Genomic DNA, 24,216 nt, shown 5'->3' on the forward strand with positions numbered 1-24,216 from the left:
GGAGCCCATTAATTGATTACCCTTCATCACAGTACTGGTTTCTTCCTGGAGCACTGACAAAGACCCCATCGTCGTCACGTGTTACGCCTCGCAAACTCCGCAACGGCAACTCAGACCTCGAATAAAACACACGTTGTGACAACATCTAGGTATATTGCTGCTCAAATCTCGCTACATCATTCGAATAAGGACCACGAGGCACAGTGGATGGCGACGCGCTTCGGAGCAATTTACTACTGTCGGCGCTGACCCTGCGTTGGCCGGTTGGACTCTATTTGCCCCTCTGTTTCGCCGTTCGAAACATCAACGGAACTTCCACCTCCCGACATTCATATTTTACTCGCCAAATCAACGTATATTCATAGGAACGGATCAAAACCAGCCCAAACGCAAGCACAAGGAACCTCTGAAACACACATTAGGGCCATAGAGAGCCATGGCATCCTACTTCTCCTCTCTCAAATCCTCCTCCGCAATCTCCAACTTCAGCACGCGTTTCAACTCTCTCCGCCGTGCCATATCATCTGGCGATGAGACCGACGACCCAGACTCCGAAGACTGCTCTCACATATCCAATGTCCTTCGAGCATACTACACTGAAAAAGGCCGCAGGTTTCCTGCCTGGCTGCCTCCAGACCCCAAGTCCCCCGCTCCTCCACCCCCAACAGTTGCCGTCGCAACCCAAGCCTCCATCCAGGGATACGGCGGAGCTCCGCCACCGGGCGGCGCTGCAGGAGGCGGCTTAGGTGATCTATGGGGGGACCCGTCGCCTGCCAGGCACCCACCGCAGCAACAGCAAACCTCCAGCCTACGCCTGGGTCGCAACGCGTCACACCAACCCCAGCCGACGTCCTCATCACATCTCATGCCTTCGCCTCCGAATGGACCCCCCCGACCAGCCACTTCAGCACCCACCCCACGCACCACGGGCTTATATTTTGATGGCCAGAATTCCCGCACCCCGCCACCTCCCACAACTACAAGTGCTCGTCCGCTCCCTAGCCAGCTCGCGGGCTCTTATCAAACCTCCCAGGCTGCGCAGCAGCAGCAAAATAGACTGGGTTCGGAACTCGAAAAGTCTACATCGGCTGTGTCAGCCCAGGAGAGGCTGCGGGCAAGGCTGCATGGGGGTAGCGCAAATTCGTCCCCCTCCCGCACCCCGAGTCCCGGATACAGTAGAAATGAACAGAGCGGTGGCGGTGGACAAACTTACGGGTCAAGTCGTCCGTGGGAACGGGCTGGACAGCCGCGTGGACCTCGATGAGGATATCTGCCAAATGAATATGCCGGATTTTCTATACTTTTCTTGGTGATTGTGAACTTATTCATCTTTCCAATTGCGTATTATCCCTCCAGGCCGGGCGTTTTACGGGAATTTTTGCTTCATTGTTATTTGTTGAGCATTTAGTAACATATTTTTTCCCCGCAGGGCATGTATTTGCAGTCACCGTTTCTTCCTGCTTTTCTTGTAGTGTTGCTCAGCATGTTTTTGATGGTAGTTCCCCCCCCTCTGCATCATTTTTTCTGTACATAAATATCCTGGAAAGGAGCGTGAATATAACTTGTTCCATGTTATCGAGACGATCAGCTAATACGAAAGTCTATTCATGCAATTAAAAGAGTGATATTCAACATAAACGGGTGGGAATTTTACTTGAAGCACAGCCCAGAAACATGCATGGTATGGGTCAAATAAATAACGGAAAAAAATCGATGATTCTATGCCATTCCATGCACCTAATCCAAAAAACAAAAACGAGATTTACAAGAACGAATATCGTTACATAAAGGACACTGGGATAAAAATGATCACATAAAAAAAAAAGCCAACAAAAAAGAAATCATAAAAGACAGACGCTCATGACAACACTAAAGTCATTAACATGAAATCAGCCCCTGACCTTCCGATAACTCGGCGGGCTCCATGTCCTGGTTATCAGCTTTACAGCCCAGACAGGCACGAGCGCAACAGCAGCAACAACAACAACCCGCCACACCCATGCCAAGGTAACCACATATTTCAAGTCGAAGTAATCACCGAGGAACGGCACGCTGGCCGCATAGACGACGGCAGTGCCGGCAATACACAGGATCATCACGGGATGCCACGTCGTTATCGACACAGCTACCATGACCAGCTCATTCAACACCAGCGCTGTGAACGAGACACTGATCAATTTCGGCCCGGTGACCTCCCCGACGAGAATCTGTGCAAGACCTTGGATTATTGAGCCCTGGTAGACACTGACGAGGACCCAGGTGAAGAACGAGCGGTAACTGAGGCTGTGCCCCGTTTTCAATTCCTTGTACAGTTCAGGGTACAGATTTGCTAGCTCCTCGTCGACGTCGCGGTCCAGAACAAGAGAGAAGACTGGCGCGTTTGTGTAGACTGTAGCATAACCGACCAACAGCCAGTTGATAAACAGCCCCTTGGGGTCGAAGTGGCCCGCAATGCTGTACATGGTCTGGCAAGCGCTGATGATTAAACCGCGGTGCATGATAAACTGAGCGAGTTTGGCAGAGCGTTTGTATGAATTTCGCCCGTGCCAGACAAGAAGCTTTGTGAGGTGATGGAATTGTGTTATGCTGAAGTCGGCAGCCAGTGAGGCCTGTCGACCTTCCTTGCCGATAATTCCAATACCGACATCTGCGGCCTGGATCATGGAGACATCATTCCCGCCATCGCCGATGCAGCAGATGCGTTTTTTGGTATGTTCCCTGATTAAACAGGCGATCTCGGCTTTCTGTGTTGGGGAGCAGCGGCAGGCAATCACGGCAGGGAGAAGTACGGCGATTGATATGAAGGGAGTACGGAATTGGGAAAGTAAAAGGGCAAGCGATTCACCGTCGATCAGAAGGCACGAATCCGTTTTGTTCCGGAGGAAGTCGAGCGTTTCCTGGGCAGACCCTTTGCCTTTTAGCTTGGTGACAGTGTGGATATATTGGCCTCTTGCAACAAGTTTCGCGGACACGGCCACGCAACGTGCCGTTTCAACTTTATCACCTGTAAGCATCCATATTTTCACACCTGCGTTACGAAGGAGTTCGAGAGACGGTTTGACGTCCTTCTGGAGCTTGTCCTCAACGCCGGTGACGCCCAGAAGTTCGAGATTCTGCTCCAGATATTGTTGGGCAACTCGTGCCATTTCGGTGTCTCTGTTCTGTAGGGACAGCGAAGCCTGTTTGTAGCTGGTTGAAAAGTCTCTGTACTGCGCTTGAGAGAGTTTTTTCCTGCCAATGACCAGAGTACGAAGTCCTTCTCTTCCCATGTTTGCGGTCTCCTCATCGAGCCAGTCATTAGCGGCAACAATAGAAGACATGACGGTGTCAGCACCTTTTTGATAAAACCAAATCTCCTCATCCTGCGCTGTTGATTTGTCCAAATCGGAACCTTGTTCGAATAGAACGATAATGCCCATGCGCTTGCTATCAGAAGTAAAAGGGAATATATCCAGAATCCGAACACGCACAACAACGTTGCCAGTGTTTACTGACTTGAGAACAATCCTTTGCCTATCTCTGTGTACTAACTGGAGTCCCACCTCCTGTGTATATTTCACAATCGCAATCTCATCAGGGGACGAAGCCTGGTAGGTTGTCACTCTCTCTCCGTCTTGCTCGTCCGTTGTTGGAGTAACATTATGACAGAGCGCGAGAGCTAGGATTATATCTCGGACGCGAGATCCAATCTCTCGTCGAGTCCGTGTCGTTGAAGCCAAACCAGTGTGAACACCATTTATAGTTGTCGGGGTTACGAGCGATGATTGGTCAGAGGGGGCTGTAGAGAAGCCTTGCAGAAGATAAGACGCCACTTCATCCATCGCCTCATTCGCGTAAGAAACCGTTCCGACATGGATTTTCTTGAGTTCCATTTCTAAAAGCGCTGTTAGCTCGGGATTACTATTGCAACACTCACATCATATTGCTTACCGTTCTGGGTCAGGGTCCCAGTTTTATCAGAGAGCAAATACTCTATCCTTCCCAGGTCCTCTGGAATGGTGCTGGTTCTGACAACAGTGCCTGGAATACCAGCATCTCGCTCAATAAACCTCCCATACACAGACTTCGCCATGTCCAGGTTAACGCGTAAACTCATAGGAATAATGGTGGAAAAGAGGATAAGATATATCATGATGGCAATATACCATGGCTTATCGTTCGTACCCTCAAAACCTTGCAGAGCAACAAGAATTGCGGAGAGGGATAACGTTAAAACACACAGAATTTTCGTCAGGCTATTGATTTCGTATTCGAGCAATCCGACCTTCGAACGAGACGGTGATGTCGACATCGCTGATCGAGTTTGAGCCCCGGTGTAAATTACTGCGGCGATTGTTATTGTGTTTGACGCAAGAACTGTACTGGCCCAAGCAGTGTTGTCGATTGTAAGAGGAGCCGACTGTCGCTCGGAGAGACTTTGAGGACGACCGTCGGTCGACTGCGGATTGGTTGCGGAATGAGCTGTTGCATCGGTTTTGCTGATATGAGGATCGTAAGAACTATGAGTATGGGGTGCTAGAGAAATAGTTCCAACAAAATTATGTACGCTTTTCTCAGGTTCGCCTGCGATGATCTGTATCCTATGCAGCTCAGAGATAGGTAAATTTTGTGTTAGAGGAGAAGGAAGACGTAATTTCCAATCCGTCTCGCCATCCAGCTGGTCTGTTCGTATAAAAGTATCGCTTGACCCATCAAGATTGTTAGCAGATTCATGGGTTGGCAGAAGTACATCGGGGTCGCCAGTTGATTCCCCAGCATTTTCGTCATGGTTTCTGTCGCCTGGCTCTGCAGTTGGATTAGTATCCTGAGAAGCGGAAACTTCTGGCAACGCGCTTTTCAGAATGACTACATCAGCAGGAAGACGTTGATCCTTCTGCAGCTTCAAAATATCCCCAACCTTCAAATCACGGGACTTTTTTGTGATCTCGAACATTTTAGTTCCAGGCAGACCAGAGTCTTGATCAGAAACTGTAGACCTATTTCGGACGACTGCTTTTCGGGAAGATGACGGGGTATATGATATGACAGTGTATTCTTCTGAGTTTGCTTCTGCATCTCTTCGTCGCCGAGCAATGTCATCCAGTGCCTCTTTTCCCAGTGAAATCGATACTACAAAGGCCAGAGGCGCAATATAAGAGGACATATAGCCGATTCTTAGAACGGGTATTATCTGCGACAATGCCACCAGAAGAAAGTAAATGTTGAAAAAAAAAGAAAATTCATTGTAGAGCGTGCGGGGGAGGAAGCTCCACGGGGTATATTTAGCGTTTGATACAACATTGGCGGGATAACGAGTTGGTTGAGTTTGCCCAACAAGCACTTGTCGTGTTGTTTGGTGATCGGGGCTGGAGTGTAATGGCGGATCGACGGGCCTATCAGGCGAATTATCAAGTGACAGCGCGGAGCCAAATCTAAGAAAGCGGAGCTTGGAGCCAAGCCGTGAGTATATGCGTTTATATGCCGCAGGGGTTGATCGAGGCTGACTGTGTCCATTAAGAAGGGGCATATCAGCTTCAGCATATATCGAACTAGTTCCTGAAACTTCCTGATTGCCACCATCGTGGTCATCAAGCAAGCTATCAATATCTTCTTCGCCATCCTGTTGGCTTGATCTGGCTCCACCACGATTCCATATGCGATCCCGAGCTCCAGTTCGCAAGTTTCTCAATGCTATACCAGGCCCATATAGTGGAGTGGTGCCAACCCTTCCTCCAATTTTAGGACTATGCTCGTTGTGAAGAGGCACAGAAGCCTCCGGGTCAAGTTCATCGAGGTCGAGATCGTCATCGGATTCAGCATCGTCGGACCGGTCTTGTGCATTCGGCATCTTGTATTCATGCATGAGCACCATACTGAGGAGAGGTAGGTAGGAATATATCTGTCAAAGGCCTCGCCTAATACAGTCATGCCTATACTCGGGGCAAAAGTTCGAGAGCTGAGTATATGTATATATATATATATATATATATATATATATCAATCAATCATCAATCAAATCAATTGTGAATGGCATCACAAAGGAATGTATCGACAGAACGTCAGATCGCCACGCATCCCAACCATATTATTTGCATTTCACCGAGAATCAGTGCTCATCGAAAACCGAGGCCGTGTCCCGATACGAGGTCGGTCTGCAGAGTGTCGTCGACCGTAGAGGAATATCTGCTGTTGGGAGTTCAACATTCATCAAAACAGCTCTGACGGATCGATGGAATCTGTAATTTTATCACGTGGCATACCCTCCCAGGCAACAACTTGGTACCTGTATCGTAAATCTTACGGGTCTCCGTTCCAAGATCTTGCTGATGACATAATCCGCACAGAACGCTTAGCTGGCTACTTCAGCTCGACGTTTCTCCGATTCCGAACTCGCATCGGGCTTCCTCAGAAGTTTGGACGACAACGGCTTCAACGACGAGTTTCGTATATACATATTCCTCGACCTTGCGTGACCACGCGGACGATTCTATTTTATTAAATGTGGCCATGTTTCGTTTCCAGCGCTGCTATATTTGATCATTGTTAACGCGTGTTATTTTCCGTTCTTTTTCTCGACCGGGTGTGAGTTGGTGCCCGCATCGCCCCCCTTTTGCGACATGGCCGTATCTGACCTTTGAACTGAAAAGGCCGTTTTCAATAGGGTGCTTGGAAACTGTCTCATTTAAATGGCACAGGATCTTGTTTTCGAACGTCGAGGTGGCCTTGAATCCAAGATGATTCAACTAGGATCATGGAATCCTGCGTTGAGACCGGATAACAGCCCTCAGCAGGATTCGTTGCTATCGCTGGCAGACTCGAACTCAACTCCGTTACCCTCGAAGCTCTCGACGACGCCCTCGAAGAATTTACATAAGCCCATGCTGCAGCCAACATTGTCCACGACCGGAGACTCCCCATCAACGGCGACACATGCTGAACTTTCACCTGGCCCATCGGACGGCGTATTACAGGGTGCCTGGGACAACGACATGCAAACAGCACATTCATCATCTCAGGCCGAACCGGAGGAGCCCCCCAACGATATACCAAACAATGATATATCTGCGAAGGTTCACAAGCCCATACAGCCTTTCCAAGCGGAATCTCCATCCGCCGAACGAGGAGCTTCCAATAAACCAACTGCATCTGAAGGCCTTCCTTGGGGGGACGGTGCCGACGCATCCCCCGCTTGGGACATTTCACCCTCTACGACAGACCAGTTTAATGGATTGGGTATGGCTGATCAGAGAAATTCTTTCCCGCCAGTGGATGACTCTCATAATCTCGACTCCCACGAAAATGCATATCCCGAAATTACACATGGAGCTCACAATCAAGAGTCTTCCAACATGCTATCTTCAACTGAGGGGAATTTATACCCAGGATCGAATGAGCAAAGTGATTTCTCACCGTGGGGTGCAACCACTGTTGATGAAGACCCTTCCGGCGAATTTTTCAATCAACTTAATACTCAAACGAAGCCCATTTATACGCCGTTGGAAGCAGAGTCGAAATTTGAAGAAGACATGTTGATGAATAATATAGAGTCATCATATCCGACTGACAATAACCAAGTCGATAGTATTGAAGCAATCTTCAAGGAGGATGAATCAGTTGACGAAACGGGCTTTTTTGTTTCCGAGCCGGACATCCCACCGTTTAACTGCAAATCAACTTCCCAGGTTCCGGATTCTCAGCATTTAGAGCACGTCCAGACGATGGCTGCTTCGACAAATGATGAAGTTATTGACAGCCGAGTTAATGAAGTTCTATCTGACGAAAAAGAGGTCCGCGAGGAGGACTTAGCAGAGAGGTGGAAGGCAGTTCTCGATGATGATGACCTACTAATTGATGATGATTTGGATGCCCAACAAAACATCCAAGGAAGTCTACCGAATGGCGCTTCTGAAGACTCGTTGGCCAATTATGCTTCGGAACCTGTGCAAGCCTCACATTTGCCGACCCAGCAACCACCACGTGTGAACCCCTATACTCCACATCAACCGTCATCCTCAGACCTCATGTCGTCCTTTCCCGGCTCCGATTATGGGTTGCATAATGCCGATGTGACAGTTAGTCCTTTTGCCATTCATGCCCAACAATATTCGGGAGACTCCAATCCAAATATGCCTGAAAGCTTCTCCAATCAAACGAAGGCCGGCTACCAATCCCCATATGATTTGCCAATGGAAATCACTCGGCCAAAGCATCGTGCTTCGCAGCAAACTGTTCTTCAGCCTCTTTCAACTACGAATACCTCGATACAACCGCCTCCACGCAAGAGCAGTATGACAGCAGCTCGTCCTTCAAGTTCAAGTTCCGCCTATACCCCGTTAAAGCCTACACCTCCCCCATTATCTCGTCGAGAAACCGAGAGAGCTCCTAGCAGCAACTTTTTCGCGGAGTTGCCAACCGTTTCGAGATCTCGTCCCTCAACTGCTTCCAAATATGCTCCCCTGCAAACGGGGACTCAGCCCACGCCCCCTCCATCCAATTTTATACCTCCCAATGCAATCCCAACCCCTAACTCAGGCCCGGAAACAAGTGACCAGTTTCAGCTGCAGAAGCCTGAACGGCTAGACCCTTATTCCTCCCTCCCTGTTCCACCAGGCCCAACCGTCTCTGGACCATCCGCGCGTTATTCTCCAAGGCCCCCTACATTACACCCTGGATCCAAGCCCCCATCATCTCCAAGATACTCCCCTGCCCCACCCGCATCCAGCAGGACTCCTTCAGGTAAATATGCGTCGCAGCCTCCAACAAGCTATGCCGCTTCCAATGTCGTGCCCTTTCAGCCGAGAACTTCAAGCCCCTTGGCACAACAGGAGAATATATCCAGTTCATACCCGCATCCAGCACATCCAGCCGAGTTTCCCCCCGCTCCCTTTCCAACAAATGTTTTTCGTCAACCTCCGGACCAAACTCTTCCTCCAGCTACCAGTACCTCTTTCTACTCTCAATCTCCGCAGGCATCGGTTCAGCACCAACAGTTTCCCGAGCAACGTCCCAAACCACCAAGGCGATCACAGACCCAATCGCCGAGCAGGCTCCAGTACCAACCCATACTATCAAGCGTTCCCGAACCGTTCCAAAGGCCTGCGTCCGTCCACGGCCCGGGGTCTTCTCTACAACCTCATTCCAATCAGGCGGCTACAGAACGCCCTTCTACAGCATTAGATTTCATATACCCAACTGATGGACAAGAGCTTGATCCGCTTCAACGATGGAAGGGAGCACCGATATTCAAATTTGGTTTTGGTGGAATAGTTGCCAGCTCGTTCCCTCAACACACTCCCAGATATGCGACTGGTCAACTTGTTCCAAAAATAAAACCTTCCCCCGGAGAAACAAAAGTGCGCCCCTGGAGTGATGTGTTTCCGCCAGGAGAGCCAAGTGCCAAATTCCCAGGACCTCTGAGAGCTAAATCAAAGAAAAAGGAGGTCCTCTCATGGTTATCCTCTATGATTGCTAAGTTCGAAAATGATGGCACCTCTCTAGCCACGGTGTCTCCGCAGCAGCACAATGAGAAGATCCTTCTCTGGAAAACCATGCGGGTTATGGTTGAACACGACGGGGTTTTAGCAGGTAATCCTGATGTTGAAAATTCTGTGCGGTCTATTTTATCTCCTCTCCCCGAAATAACCCCGGCACCATCGGAATCTCTTGGGTTCCATCCCCAGCTTTCGAGTGTGTATGAAAGCGTTAGTGGGGAGGCCCAACCGGAGCCGAAGAATGTGGGTGCAATGGAGGCCATCCGTAGGTCCCTTCTAACTGGAGAAAGGGAGCGGGCCGTCTGGGAAGCTGTGGATCGCCGTTTATGGGGTCATGCCATGTTAATATCCTCAACTCTTGAAAAGTCTGTCTGGAAACAGGTAATGCAAGAATTTGTTAGAAGGGAAATCAAGGCTGTTGGTAACAATACCGAGCCGATGGCTACGCTTTATGAAATATTTGCTGGCAATTTGGAGGAGAGTGTCGATGAATTGGTGCCACCATCTGCCCGCGCAGGTTTGCAGATGGTGAGTAAAATAGGGGGCGCTGGCCACGCGAAGAATGCCCTAAGCGGGCTTGATAAATGGCAAGAGACGTTGTGCCTAATTCTAAGCAATAGAAGCCCGGAGGACAATGTTGCCCTTCTTGCACTTTCTAGGCTTCTTTCGGCTTACGGAAGGATAGAGGCTTCGCACATCTGTGCATTATTTGCGAAATCCGCTTCCGTGCCTTTATTATTTAGCGGCCCGGGCGACCCGCAGTCACAGATCGTGCTTCTTGGTACGGACCACCGCCGACACCCATTCACCTTCGCCAACGATCCGGATTGTATCCTTCTTACAGAGGTTTACGAGTTTGCATTGTCCGTGCTTTCTGGTTCTTTAACTTCAATAGCACCACATTTCCAGGCTTTCAAGCTTCAATATGCACTTTCTCTTGCTGAACATGGCAACAAGACAGAAGCCCAGCAGTACTGTGACGCTATTGGAGCGATTCTAAAATCAACAACAAAACCGTCCCCGTACTATAATCAACGGTTTCTCTCTGAACTTGACGAGCTTGCTAACCGATTAAAACAATCCCCTACTGGTGGTTCCTCTTCCTGGATGTCGAAACCCAGCATGGAAAAGGTCTCCGGGTCCATTTTGGCGAAATTCAACAGTTTCGTTGCTGGTGACGACAGTGACGGTGGCTCCACTGGATCGGGTAGAGCGGGAGATGCGGACGTCGGACCGTTTGCAAAGATGGTTGGCACTCCTCCAATCAGTCGCTCACCTTCTGTTCACGACACCTACGCGACGTTTGGGTCTGGTCAGCATATGCCTACGATGCACCCCACCTCTCGTTACGCTCCCGCAAACCAGTATGCCCCTTATTCTCCAGATCAACACCGTGGCCGTGGATCCGTTGACTCGCAAAGATCACCACCTTCTACTGGCCATTCTTACTCTCAAGGCCGCGCTTCTCAGGAACTAAATAAGGGTATTGAGAGTCCGTACCATCCAAATGCATCCCATCATGTTTATAGCCCATCATCAGTTCAGGGAATGGGCTCGACACCACCCCAACAACACGCATTTACTCAGCTGGCTCCAGTTGAGGAAATACGGCCCTCTCAAGGCTCAGAGCATGAAAGCTCGGAAGATCCGATTCACTTTGGCGGATATCAACCTACTTTTAACCAAAAATCTAGCATGGAGGAGGAGGCCGGATCCCTCACTACCCAGAAAACCACCTATGAACCCCCATCGTATGAGCCCGGACCTGTTGATACCGATGAATTAGACAAAGAGAAACCTAAAAAGTCATTTATGGATGACGATGACGACGACTTTGGGCCTCGTAACGAAGCAGTAAGGAAGGCTGAGAAGGAACGTAAGGATCACGAAGCAAACGAGGCATTTAAAAAGGCTGCAGAGGAAGATGGTAAGGTCTTGTCCATTTTACCTTGTTATTAACCCAGTTCTAACCACGTTTCTTCGGGTTTGTAGCCAAAAAACCGGTGGCAGAGAAAAAGGGGTGGTTTTCGTGGCTGAGCAAAAAGGACCCGAACGCTAGCACTGGAGGTCCAATTCGAGCTAAACTTGGAGAGGAGAATTCGTTCTACTATGACAAAGAACTGAAGAGATGGGTTAACAAAAAAGACCCAAGCGGCGCGACTACAACCGCCAACTCCACACCGCCACCTCCCAAAGGTCCCGCACCACCAAGCCGATCCGCCAGTTCAACCAGCGCCGGTCCCCCGTTGGCAAATAATTTACCAACATCAGGCTCGGCTCCAACCCTTGCTCCACCACCTAACCCATCAAGTCGGTCGCCTTCACCAGCTGGGGACTCGTCGCCTCGGAACTTCAGTCCGAGCATACCGTCTTCGGCAGCGCCACTCTCAGCGAGCCCGTTACCGATCCAACGATCTGTGTCGACTGGGCTGCCATCGAGACCAGGAACTGCACTAAGTAATGCCAGCTCCATTGATGACCTTCTAGGTGCACCGCAGGCTAGGAAGGGAAACACTGTCCGCGGAAAGAAGAAGGGCAGAGGCTATGTTGATGTTATGGCCAAATGAACATACGTAACCCCATTTCGTCCTTGGGAACGAGGGAATGAACCATTTTGCACGGTTAGCTATACGAAATGAGTCCCATGCTGCGTTAGGACGACGAGGAAATGAAAGACCATCGAAACAGCCAGGCCTTTTTACTTCGAAACGTTCTCGACTATACCTTACCCAACCGTTTATATATATATCGACTATATATATCGACTAACCGATAAATTTTTACATTACCTTCCCACGTTCCGCGCTGCAGTTTGCTGCGTGAATGAGCCCCCTTTTTCAATCATATATATCTTGTAATATCGGCGCTTTTCTGTCCTCCCCAGCATGTTTTACATACTTAATTTTTTCCGTTCGAGCATTCAACGTGTCGCACCCTATTTAGCGACATCCTTGTCTTACTACATTATTATATACTTCTTTTCGCACCTCTTTTAAAACTACACTGTTTCCCACATCAACTGTTACATTTTCGTCCAAGGTTGTTGTTGAACTATCTTATTTTGGCCTCATTTTTTTTTCCCTCTCCAACCGTCTTGTAAAAGACAAGAGAGAGCCCCCTTTTTTTCATTTGTTTTGTTTTCCATCTTGTATATTACTTGGCAATTTTCTGCATCAAATATTTTAATTAACTTCATGAGGATTTTTGGCTTGTTTTTTCTCTCTCCCATATTTTTTTTTTTTTAAAAAAAAAAAAAAAAATTAACAAATAAATAAATTGCTTGCTGGGTTCTTAGGGAAGTGATAGTAAAAAGAAATGTTCAGTTGATTGATTGCATTGTGTTAGTTTAAGAAATACACCCTCTGTCTCGAAATTATATGACGATATAAGTAAGATATAAGACAAGACTCCTCATTATTTATTTTAATCTTTGTCCCTTTTATTACGATATCCATCACCAGAGCACCGTTGGCATTCAACTCTAACGACTTGGAAAAAAAAAAAATTGCGATCGAGTTGAGTTACGGGTTTCACAGCACAGCTGCGGTGGTAAACTAATGATCGACCGCTAACGTTGTAGCAAATCTCACATGTATGGCGGGAAAGAGAGGCCAAAATTGGGATGTGGAAGACTCGATCGAGGAAGATGGCGGGCTGTCCGTGTGTCGCAGTGGCGCGCATGTATCGCTGGCGTGAAACGTAGGGTGACATGGTGAAGTATTCATAGGTTGATCCTAGGTTGAACGAAGGGTGGGTTATTTTTTATTTTTTATTTTTTATTTATTATTATTTTTTTTTTTTTTCCACCGAACCCCAAACCACACTTGGGCTCGTATTTTCTCCCTCCTATCTAGCTACGTCACAGAGCTTCAATTTATAATCATAGCGCTATGAGCCACCCTGCGAAGGTGCAGATTTGTGAAATAGCAAGAGGTGAAACTGCCATTGTACTCTGTAAAGCACATAGGAAAATTTTCCTAGATTGGGTGTTACCTTACGTATGCGTCAATGGGGATGTGCGTAAGTATAGTGTTGCAAACTCAAGCGGCGTAGGAGTTGATATAATACTATGGAGAAAGATGGAGTCAGAAATTTGTGAAAATTGAGACGCAGTTTTGTTATTGACTGATGCAATTCACGCTGCCCCAATCCGTGGGGAGGGGGGGGGAGAATCTCCAGCAACCATATACGGCAACGGAGTGTTATATAAAACTTACTGTTAAACAAGAGTCCTCTCCACTTCCGCTATCTGGTAAGTAAACGTACAAGATCAGTGCAGTATCGTGGAGGAAGCCTAATGGGTTTATTATAGACACGGGTTATTAGTGCGGAGATGCAAGAGAGGTGATTTTGTCACATCCGCAGAACGTGAATTCATTCGACAGCCTAATTGGATAGTCCGTGTCTGCGGATAGCACAGTGGATACAGAGAAGCTGGTCGAAAAAGCGCAGATGCGTAGATATGATTAAAACGGAAACTTACACGCGACAACCCGTGGACTCAGCCGTCCAACACTCAACACCCGGCCCCAGTCCTTCCCATCAATCCTTACTTTGGCCCACCCTTCTTCTGACTCCCCATTCTCCCCACCCAACTCCTTCATTCGCTCGCTGGGGTGCTGCTCCAGCTCGTTCTGAGACAGCTGCGCCGGGTCCAAAGGCGGGTTCAGCAGGCCAGTCCACACGCTGGAGATGCGCAAGGTGTCTGTAGCGATAGCAAGTTTCAGAGAGCCGTACATGTTTGCTGACAGCTCGAGCTTGGGGCTGCTACTGCTGTGGGTAGTCCCTGCCCCCGCCCCTTGCGTGGATGATAGCCCCGTCGTCGCTGTGTTGGTGATGCTTTTGGCAGCGGAGCCCATGGCTAGCTTCGTAAAGCGTTCTGAGATGCTTTTTAACTGTATTAGGCTGGGGAGAACGATGAAAACATCCGGGCTGCGGCAACGGGGTTCGTGCAGCCCTTCCACGGTCGCGGGCAGAAGGACGCGAACGGGGATTTCTTGAGTTATGATGGTTTCTCGTTCACGAGGGCCGTCAGGTTGATTTCCATGTAGTTGTGTGGTGCTGCCTGGTGGCGGCATCCCGTTGTCGCTGTTGTTGCTGTTCCCCACACCTAGGGCGTTCTTCCCTGAGGTCCATGACGAAGTTACGATTGACAGTGCAAGCAACGGGACAGGTCCCTTCTTGGTCAACCGCAGCTGAGCTGAGGTTGCACCTATTGCAGAGCGGAGAGCCCTGTGGAGGGCACTGATGGGGACTTCGAGATTGATAACGCCTGCGGCGGCACTTATGGAGTAAGACTCAAAGACTATGCCCTATAGCATGGCGTGGGAAGACATGAGTTTATTTCTGTTCTTGTATTTCACTTGTGTGCTTCATCTTTTGGAAGTTCCCTACAATTGGCAACTGAGCCCAGACCTGGGTTCCCTGGTCTGGGATGATCGTAAAGCGGACAGCTTCATCTTCCAGTCGAACCCAACATATTTTGCCTAGAGATGATAAAGAGGCGGTAAATTCTGCAGATACAGGTCAGTCTGAATTTCGTTGGCAAAGGCAGTCGGGTGGATACCGCACTGGCAAAGGTTTTCACGTCGCTGAGCTGGCTTTTGAAGCGCATGTTGCTCGCTGAGTTGTAGGGAGGATGTAAGAAGCTAAACCCATTTATTGTCTGCTGTGACTAAGTTCAGGGTGGAGCAAAAAGTGTTTGGATATGCGAAGAAATCTCGATGGAAATGTCAGCGCTGGGGACGTGGCTAATGATTCCAAGTCTCAGGGAAGAAGACCTTATGGGGGCTCAGCCCCTAAATGGCAGTTAAACTTTAGGCGATAAACCCCTAGAAGAGCCCTGGGATCATTTGGCGACACTTTCTCGGCCACCTTGCTAATATTATATACGTGGTAATATCGAACAATGTTCGATGTTATTACATAAATCATAGAATAGTCAACTAGTAACTATAAATTTCTACGTAGCACTAACTAGGAAGAGCTCTGGAGCTCCAACAATCGGTGGAAATAGCAGGCATTTTACAAGAAAGAATTGATGATGATGCTTGATTTGTATGCTTGGTTTGTGTGATAGTATCTCATTTTAGCGGGTAGCATTGTTGATGATCTGATTGACGTTTGGAGAGCTCTATCAAATCCAGTATTCAGACAGATTCATTGCCTCTGATTCACTTGCTTAGATCTTTTGTCGTATAGCTAACTAGTTAGTGGTTAAACGCTAAATGAATTCCTTTTCCAACTCAGCACTGATAGCAACTTGAACTTACATTCTCTTGGTCCATCAAGGATTTTACTTCCTCTCTGTCTCACTTCTCCCTGTATGCTAAAAATTCATTAACAAAGAGGTTCCTTGGGGAATCTGTTTTCTATGTTGCAGTTATAGTTCTTCGTCTCTATATGTAGCCAGAAGAAGCTCTTGCAGGATAACGTTTGTATTCTTGCCAAACCTAGTTGACCCAACTGAGTCACCGGAGGGGTCAAGTGAATAACTTCTCCCGCGTCAACACCCTGTGCTTCTGGCAACATGAATTGTTTTCCTTTATCCACCAGCGTCTATATCATAAAGTACGTTGTTTGGGCGTTCGGAAAGCAAAACGTGAAGCTCTCAACTCGGGCCCTCAGGGTTCTTGTTCCAGCCTGGCTTAACACAAGGGTCTCGTATTAGTGGATTCCCTGGAACCCTGACCACCGACTAAACCGCCTCTGGTTCTATGGCATCGCTCTCCGCTTCAGCCGAGCGGATCGCGAAGAAAAGCTCGGAGGAATCCGAGACTTCTATTTCATCTACGGCATCAGTCATCGATGCCAGCAATCCCTTCCGACTGGGATTTCCTGCGCCCTTGCCAGCTCTTCCGGTCGGCCATTCCTCCTGCGATGAAAAATTTCCTGTAAGCTATGACGACATCATTCGGGAGGTCACTTCTCTGCTCAAACGGTGGGATATTAGTTGGGTGTCGGTTGTTGTGGTGTCTCGCCGTGCCTCCGCTATTGTTTCCGACAAGCGACCCACCATCATAATCACGGCCCAAGCGGTGAAAGACGACTCCTGGTACCTTTTTGTGAAGGACACCCAAGAATATCTGCTAAAATCCTCTTTGGATAAAGTTTGCGTGGAGATCCACGATCCCGATGGCTTGAAGATTCCTGCCCACTTTCCCATCGAACCCGAACATCCGATTGTATCAGTCTGGCAGAAGCTCCAGAAAGATATCATCACGGTTCTAACCCCTCTATGCTGGTACAGCTTGTCGGTGGTTCGGCGGGGTTATGATAACAATGCTCAATCGAATCCAGTTACGATTATCATTACATCGAAGTATCCTTCTGAGCTATCACATACGAAGCGGACAATTCAGCTCCGGTGTCAACAATACAATCTGGACAGAATCGAGGTCTGTTTTGTGCAAGTGGACACTATTTTTGCGGCCGGTGGATTTCGATATCCTGACGAGGGCCGAGACTTCGCGGTGACCTCAGACCTTTCTCCCGGGGCAAGCATTGGACTCAGCTCAGAGCCGAGAGCGACATTGTCTCTTGGCGGGAAGCTGATCGTTCGGCGTGGAATTGAGATTCACGAGCTAGGAGTTACAAACTTTCATGTTGTCGCATCACATCAGAGTTTTCACGGTTTGACTCTCTCAAGACAGTCCACCGTAAACATTGGCAATTTCTAACCATAAATGTGCAGGAACCAAGGAGACAGGGTTGACCCCAGACCATGCTGCAAGTCTCAACGTGGGCCTTGTTTCTCCGTCAAACTTTGACGCAAATTTCAAACGGGAAATCATAGAAAATGCTCTGGATTCGGTTAGGAGACATGTTGAAGAACTTCAGGAGCAACAAGGGACGGAATATTTGAATGATAAACAGGAGAGGGCCCTCTCAAAGCTCCAAGCCAGCATGGATGCCGTTAACCTCGAAGCTCAAGCCCTCAACAACCTCAATAGAGCCACAGGAACAGTGTGGGCTGGCTCTGGTTTTCGTTCCAGCAATGGTTTTGGAATGGATTGGGCCCTGGTCTCTCTCCCAAATTCTAGGTCGTTCCTGAACAAGGTATGATATACGTTCCCTAGTTGCAAAATGCTTTCGATAATGAAGGCACAAAGTGTATTAATTCGAACTTTAGTTACCTACGTCTAAGGGACTGGCCGCTCTTCCCCCTTATATTCACCCAACGCTGCTCTTCCCGGACTCGAGAAAGGTCGAGGAGTGCGGACCTTGTGAGAAGGGAGCAATAGTCTTTAAAAGTGGCAGAACAACAGGTTTGACATCGGGAACATTAAGCCATGTCGACACTACGGTGAATTTCAATGGTCGCACGGTATCCGCGTGGCATGTTATCGGGATCAATAACGTACCATTTTGCGATAGCGGTGACTCAGGCTCTTGGCTAATTGATGAAAATGGCAAGTGGGTTGGCTTACTATTCGCGTGTCCGTTCCCAAGCTACACCGGAGACGGATACGCCATTCCCGCACTCGAGTTGATAAAGGACATCGAAGCACTTGTTGGAGGAAGGGTCGAAATACCAATTGATTAGATTTTATGTGGTGGGGGGACGTTCATTGCAATCATTGCAATTCATGAGAAAAAGCTTGCTGTCGTGCAGAATTGACGTGTTGATGTGTTTTTCCCCCCCTGAGTTTTCCAAGGAAAATCAACCTGCTAATGTTTTTGCTCTGATTCTTCGGCTACTGCTTGCTTGATACCCAACCTTCTATCCCTGTTTTACTAACTAATTAAAGACTCTGGCTTTCAGAGCCTTGTCTATTGTTGTTTTATTATTAGATTATTCTACACTCTTGACATCTCAGGGTTCCGATGTACGGGCTCGTCAACTCAAACACCTTTGATACAAAGAACAAATTAATATAGCTAAAAAGAAGAAAAATCGAAAAAATTACTCACTACGAGCGAAGATTTTACAAAAGTCAGTTCAGAGTGAAAGAGGAATATTTATAAAAATCAATGTAGTGTTCGCTAGGTTTTGGTTCTTCAAGATCTTCCGGCCCCGTCTGTCAAGTTCAAAATTTCTTCCGGTTTTTGGCCCGAAATGCTAGGCAGCTAGAACGGCACTCACTCAATTACAAACTAGCAAGGGCCCATGCAGGATCGAATGGGATTGGAAGAGATCGCCGCAGTATCCTCTTGCGTATGTGTAGCAGGGGTTTTTTTTCCCCCTGGTTCCGGGGAAGCTGGTGTCGAAGAAGAAAAAAGTTGAGGGCGAACGCAAGGGGATTCTCAAGCACGATAATGATGTACTGTACTGTACATCCATTATTGGGACTATTCAGTGGCAATATTCTCGGTTCTTCTAGCGTCGACGCTGACTATGGACGCGGCATGTTCCACGGTGGATTAAAAAATATAGTACGTTTTGGGCTTCCACCAGGGACCGTGGCCTCGACAGCGGTTCCTGGCCAATGCAACATTACCGATCTCTGTGGTGGCTGGAATGTGCCGCATCTCACGGCATGTGTCCATTATGATTGCGCATTATACTGCGTACTGTACACAGGAGCTCCGGAGGGGGAAGGGGGATGTTTTAATATGGACATAGACACAACCTCCTATTATTATGTATACCGGTAGCTGGTTTTTAATTGGGACGGGAAATACCCAAAGAAGAGAATAACATTAAGCTGCAGCTGAGCGAACAATCCATCCTGCGCCCAATGTCCAGCCTCCAATCAGCTCGGCACTCTCTAACATCTTTCGAGGGGACCTGGAGCGTCTGGATGCGTTGGATGCGCTGGATGTGCTGGACAGCGTTGATAGGACCAGGCCGTAATTACATAACCCGAATCGGCGGAGCCTCCCCACGACGTCTGCATCGACGCCACGACAACGACGCCGACAACGAGGACTCAACCTCGATTATCCTGATCCCTTGAACTGAAGCTGTTGGGAGCACTGGCTTGCTCCGATTTGTGGCTTCGTCTCGTCCGCTCTTTTACTACCGGTTCTCCTTTCTTCTCATCGCCTCTTGATGCGGTGTGCCCTGATTGTCTCTCCAGCCGCGTGAGTTTCCTGCAAGCAATTGCCCGTCAATCGCTCCGTCGATCAATCCGCCAGCCATCTGCGTTTGCGACATAAGCAGTGAACGTCCTACGTTGTCCCGGTATAAACCAAGCAAATGCATTTCTAGCCATCCAGCAGCCTTCATACCCAATATGTGGAAAAACTCATCTAGAAACTTTCTTCATGCAGAACTTGCCCCGTTCCTCGCGGACTCCATCCTGACCCTTTATACCAAACTTCCTGCCTCTCTCAGGACGTTTTGAACAAACCGCAATGCTACTTTTAGCTACTGAAAAATGGCTGATGATCCGTTCTCTCTGACTCCCGCCCTCCGCCTCCGCCCTTCCTCAAACATTGGAACTCCTTCCCGCTCCTCCCCTCGGTCGCCGACTCCTTGCCGCTCCCGCTCTCCAGATCCAAATGCCACTTCGTTAGTCTGCACTTTGGATCCATTGCTTGCCAATCTTTCACCAGAATCTACTCTCGCGGCATTAGCAGCCACCGATGCCATGCGAACAAATGGAAAGACTGCGGAGGGTATTCTTGCCAAAGCCATTGCCGAAGCCTCAAGGGATGAGCGTGCTTTAGCCGTCCGAGCTGCAGTGGCTGGGCAGAATTTGAAACAATGGCATGCAGAGGTGTTGGCGTGGGAGTGGCCACGGAAGCAAGATGCTGTCGCCGGCAAGGGTTTTATCCCGCCGAATAACGGTCGAGTTTACATTGGTGATGGTGATGATGATGATGGCTGGGAAAAGTACTTGGGCTGTCTTCCGGCCGCCATTGTGGAGCAGCACGAGGAGAGGATTGACGCGATAAAAGCTGGGATGAAGGCGTTGGATGTGGAGGAACTGAAGGAACATGTCCTCAACGCACATATCCCCTCTCGATCCCGACCGTCATCTTCGAATAGCTCCTGGTCCACAAACACGAACACGCTGAGCTATGTGCAACTCAGTGATTTCACGGCAGTAATAACAGCTAACATTCTCCAGGCACTACCATACCTCTCCAAGTTGAATATTCTCCTCAATATTTGGGATGTTCGTATCACCGTCCTACACCAAGTCCCCGAGCTACTGGCTGGTCTTGGGAACACAAAGAGGGACATTTATGGCGCATTAGATCGATTAAAAATAAGATTGTTACCAGAACTGGACAACCCCCTATTTTCTAAGACCTCGTTTGGATCGGCTCGTCACAGGCTGGAAAGCAAGGTATTAATCGTGGGAAGTAAGATGGATCGCATTCTTGATTCTCTCGAAGGCCAAGAAGATGTTCTCCCAGATGTTTGGATTGACGAAATGGAAGCTATTGAAACTGCGTTCGCCACTTGGGCTTTTGAAGCGGGGAAAATGGCATCCGAAAACGATTTTAAGCGATCAATCCCGCCGCTGCCTGAATGTTCGATGCAGTCAAGCGAGACTGAAATGCCTGAAAAGGCTAGTCTAGGCAACCCAACAACGCAGAGTTCTACTTCTTTGCTTGGGAACGATCGAAAAGACAAAGATGATAATTCCGTGGAAGTGATGGAAGATCGAAGTATCCATATCGAACTTGAGCTGCCCACTACACCCTTCCAGACTGACCCAGTCCCGAATGATGAGATTTCTCCAGAGCTGATGGACGTTCAGCGGACTCCTCCCCCTTCGTCTCCACTGATACCTCAAGTCCAACGCCCAGGGAAAGACATATCCCAAGCGGGCACCCAAAGTACTCATACAGCGGTTTCCAGCGAAACGGAACTCACACAGGAGAGTCTGAATCCTACACACAGTGACTCAGACACTTCTTCAGCGCTACCTTCTACGCCTACAACTTCTACTACCCGAGAAGAACTAACTAGCCTGTCGTGTCCTGGCGCCGCTGAACCCCTAATGAACCAGCAGAGCATTGATGAGTTGCCAGAAAAAGCCGCTCAACTAGTTGAAGACCATGCTTCTGACAAAACTCCTGGGACTGGGAATTCTAATAAGCCCAGTTCAGTGTTAATCGAAACTCCCGAGAACAGTCCAGAGCCTCCGGATAACCCAGCAGAACAAAGCTTGGCTGAAGAGACCATAGGTACCAATCAGTCCTTCCCACGATCGCCGTTGCCGTCTCAGAATGCCGATCCAGCTTCCCCGCAGTCGCCAGAACCGAAGGCATCGCCTGGCCAGCGCAGGCCTTTTAACAATACTGATTTATCGACATCCTCTTCGCCCACGACGGCTGAGTTGGGTCCCTACAAAGCTACGAAGAACAAACCAGAGGCCCTCAAACTGGAAACAATAGTTCAACGGCGAGATTCAATTGTTTCCAGTGCTTCAACTCCTGGTTCTGGGCTTTCGTATATCTCCGACCCTGAGATTAAGGATGCTCAAGTAGCAACAGCTCATGGCAGCCCCGTCGTAGTTGAATCTCCTGGTGGCTTCCTCGCAACTGCGTCGAAGGCTCCCTGGGCTCTTGGACCGGGTGGAAATATGCTGTCGCGCACAAAATCAGCGGAATCAAATAGTGGAGCAGCTACATCTTCTCGCCCTCCAGCGCAGCGGACCATGAGCCTGCCTCTTGAGCGGTTTGTGGATGGAGATCCTCAGGCTGTTCACGAAATGGATGATCCCAATGAATCAAACGACAAACAGGAAGTCAGACGGGCATCCTCTGCATCTATCGAGGTTTCACCAAAAACTGAATTGCTAAGTATCGTGGTCTCTAACAGGCTCAGCATGGGACCCACAAATGGGCCGAAACCAGCGCCAAATCTTCGCCGTTCTGTTTCTTCTCTCGCTCTATCATCCATAAATCGAATCAGCAATATCTCTAGAGGCCTGCACCCCAACTATCCCCGTGGACTACGCCTATCAACTTCGTCAGATTCACTCCCGTCTACTGCTGAGGAACAGTCACCGTCAGTGCATATTTCAGACAGTAAAGATAATATTATCCCATCTCCAGACACACCTACCCCACCTCCAATCCTTCCGCGCAGATCCAGCAAGCGATTTTCTCGGCTTCTCAGTCCAGTCACATCTATTTCATCACATAAAGAGAGAAACACACTACCAACTACCCATGGTGCTACTCTTTCTAGAGACGTGGCTGCCAATTCTGTGATATCACCTTCCTTTAATGCCCCTAAATCGCCCGAAGATCAATTAGAAGAGAAGATCAACTCCATACTTACCACAATTCCCACCCGAATCCACCTAGTGTCAACCCCTGATCGTTCGAATGGTATAAAAACTACCAAAAAGGCCCCTCGTGCTTCGGAACCTTCGTACTCAACCCCGAGAAATGATCGCTTGGGATCACAATCCCCAATGTCAAGCCGCAGCACTACCCCTACGCCATCACTCACTCTGACACCAGCCTTTGGCCGTTCGCGACGCCCGCACACACATCACGATGACGAATCTGCAGTGAGATTGTATCATTTACACCGCGGAGGCAAAGCAGCCCCTCTCAAACTCTTCGTCCGCTCAGTTGGTGAAGATGGGGAAAGAGTCATGGTGCGCGTCGGCGGTGGATGGGCCGATTTAGGAGAATATCTTCGGGAATACGCTGTCCACCACGGTCGACGAAACGTCTCAGACGCGAAATTCGAAGTCCGTGGCCTTCCCAACAACAACAACACCTCGCCCAACTACACACAGAACAAACATGCCCCAGTCCCCAACACCGGCCGTTCCACCCCTGTATCCCGCCCTGGCTCAGCCTTTGATATCCGCCCCTCATCCTCGCTCAACATCCGCAAAACCCGCCGATCCATGGCAAACCCCGCCGAACTCCCGAACCTAACAACAGCAAATATCGAAAAGGCCTCCGGAGGATCCTCCGACCCCAGCAGCAATGGAAGTGGTGGGCCACTTTCCTTCTTCTCATCTTCTCGTCGCAGACTCTCCACCTCCTCCAACGCATCCATGAGCGTCGCCTCCACATATGGCGGCGAAGGCCAACAGTACGCCTCCACGCCCCTCGGCCTCGCAGGCCCGCATCCCAAATCTAGACAAGTATCCATTAGCCCGGAGAGCGAGGCGTGGGTGGAAAATGTTGTCGGGCGCGCCCGACGCACCTCTGCGACGTTGAGACCTGAGCGCTCCTACGGGAACCTCAGGCGGTTTCGACCGAATGCTTTGCAGGAGGATGCTCTCCGAGACCGAACTGAGGGCCGAGGCTATAGGAGCGTTAGTGATGTAGGCGGCGGTGGCGGTGCAGGAAATAAACGGGTGTATCTTCGTGGGTTGGATAGAGGGAGGGTGGAATGAATTATATTCGACGCTTGTTTTGAACCGGGCAGGGGACTAGATTATTTGATTATTATACCACAGCCTTTGTGTGGGAGCTATTGTCTGTGGTTTCCCTGTCTTCTTTCTTCTTTTCTCTTCCTTTTTCTTTTGCGTTTGATATTTTAGTCTCGGGACTCTTGGATTTCGGGGGGCTACGGATGGGTGGATGGATGGATCCTGTCATTTTTCGTTTTGATTAAAAGGGGCTACTTTCTCAGTGATCTTTGAGCGATTGATTTTGTTTGACTTGACTAACTAACGTTAAGTTTATATGGACGGGAGGTCCCCCTATCCTCTTAACCTCATTGGGCGTATTCCTCGTTTCTGGTTTGGTTTTGATTCCTTCCCCTAGACCCCCTTACGCTTTTTGTTTGTTTGTTTGTTTTGTTTTTGGTTTTTTTTTTTTTTTTTTTTTTTTTTTTTTTTTTTTGGATTTGGCGTTCTACTCCGCGTCG

General features: G+C 48.8%; 6 protein-coding genes across 6 annotated transcripts; 4 read left to right on the top strand and 2 right to left on the bottom strand.

The window, feature by feature from the left end:
* Positions 1-436: 436 nt before the first annotated feature.
* Positions 437-3,875, top strand: HCBG_02829 (uncharacterized protein; the record flags this gene model as incomplete). Its single annotated transcript, XM_045429878.1, has 3 exons — positions 437-1,309; positions 1,430-1,495; positions 1,621-3,875. One exon carries the CDS (start codon positions 437-439, stop codon positions 1,262-1,264), a length of 828 nt encoding a protein of 275 aa, XP_045289773.1.
* Positions 1,890-5,827, bottom strand: HCBG_02830 (neomycin-resistance protein; the record flags this gene model as incomplete). The annotated part of the gene is made up of 2 exons (XM_045429879.1): positions 1,890-3,874; positions 3,931-5,827. The coding sequence occupies 2 exons, from the start codon at positions 5,825-5,827 to the stop codon at positions 1,890-1,892; spliced, it is 3,882 nt and encodes a 1,293-aa protein (XP_045289774.1).
* Positions 5,828-6,665: 838 nt separating this feature from the next.
* On the top strand, positions 6,666-12,092 carry HCBG_02831 (COPII coated assembly protein SEC16; the record flags this gene model as incomplete). The annotated part of the gene is made up of 2 exons (XM_045429880.1): positions 6,666-11,397; positions 11,463-12,092. 2 exons carry the CDS (start codon positions 6,666-6,668, stop codon positions 12,035-12,037), a joined length of 5,307 nt encoding a protein of 1,768 aa, XP_045289775.1.
* A 1,418-nt stretch (positions 12,093-13,510) lies between these two features.
* HCBG_02832 (uncharacterized protein) lies at positions 13,511-15,096 on the bottom strand (the record flags this gene model as incomplete). The annotated part of the gene is made up of 5 exons (XM_045429881.1): positions 13,511-13,537; positions 13,688-13,764; positions 13,954-14,782; positions 14,865-14,983; positions 15,042-15,096. The coding sequence occupies 5 exons, from the start codon at positions 15,082-15,084 to the stop codon at positions 13,511-13,513; spliced, it is 1,095 nt and encodes a 364-aa protein (XP_045289776.1).
* Positions 15,097-16,186: 1,090 nt separating this feature from the next.
* Positions 16,187-18,015, top strand: HCBG_02833 (uncharacterized protein; the record flags this gene model as incomplete). Its single annotated transcript, XM_045429882.1, has 3 exons — positions 16,187-16,867; positions 17,172-17,528; positions 17,602-18,015. The coding sequence occupies 3 exons, from the start codon at positions 16,187-16,189 to the stop codon at positions 18,013-18,015; spliced, it is 1,452 nt and encodes a 483-aa protein (XP_045289777.1).
* A 1,777-nt stretch (positions 18,016-19,792) lies between these two features.
* Positions 19,793-23,740, top strand: HCBG_02834 (GAS2 domain-containing protein; the record flags this gene model as incomplete). Its single annotated transcript, XM_045429883.1, has 1 exon — positions 19,793-23,740. One exon carries the CDS (start codon positions 19,793-19,795, stop codon positions 23,738-23,740), a length of 3,948 nt encoding a protein of 1,315 aa, XP_045289778.1.
* Positions 23,741-24,216: the final 476 nt, after the last annotated feature.

The sequence above is a fragment of the Histoplasma capsulatum genome (assembly GCF_000150115.1).
Source record: "Histoplasma capsulatum G186AR genomic scaffold supercont2.3, whole genome shotgun sequence".
NCBI lineage: Eukaryota > Fungi > Ascomycota > Eurotiomycetes > Onygenales > Ajellomycetaceae > Histoplasma > Histoplasma capsulatum.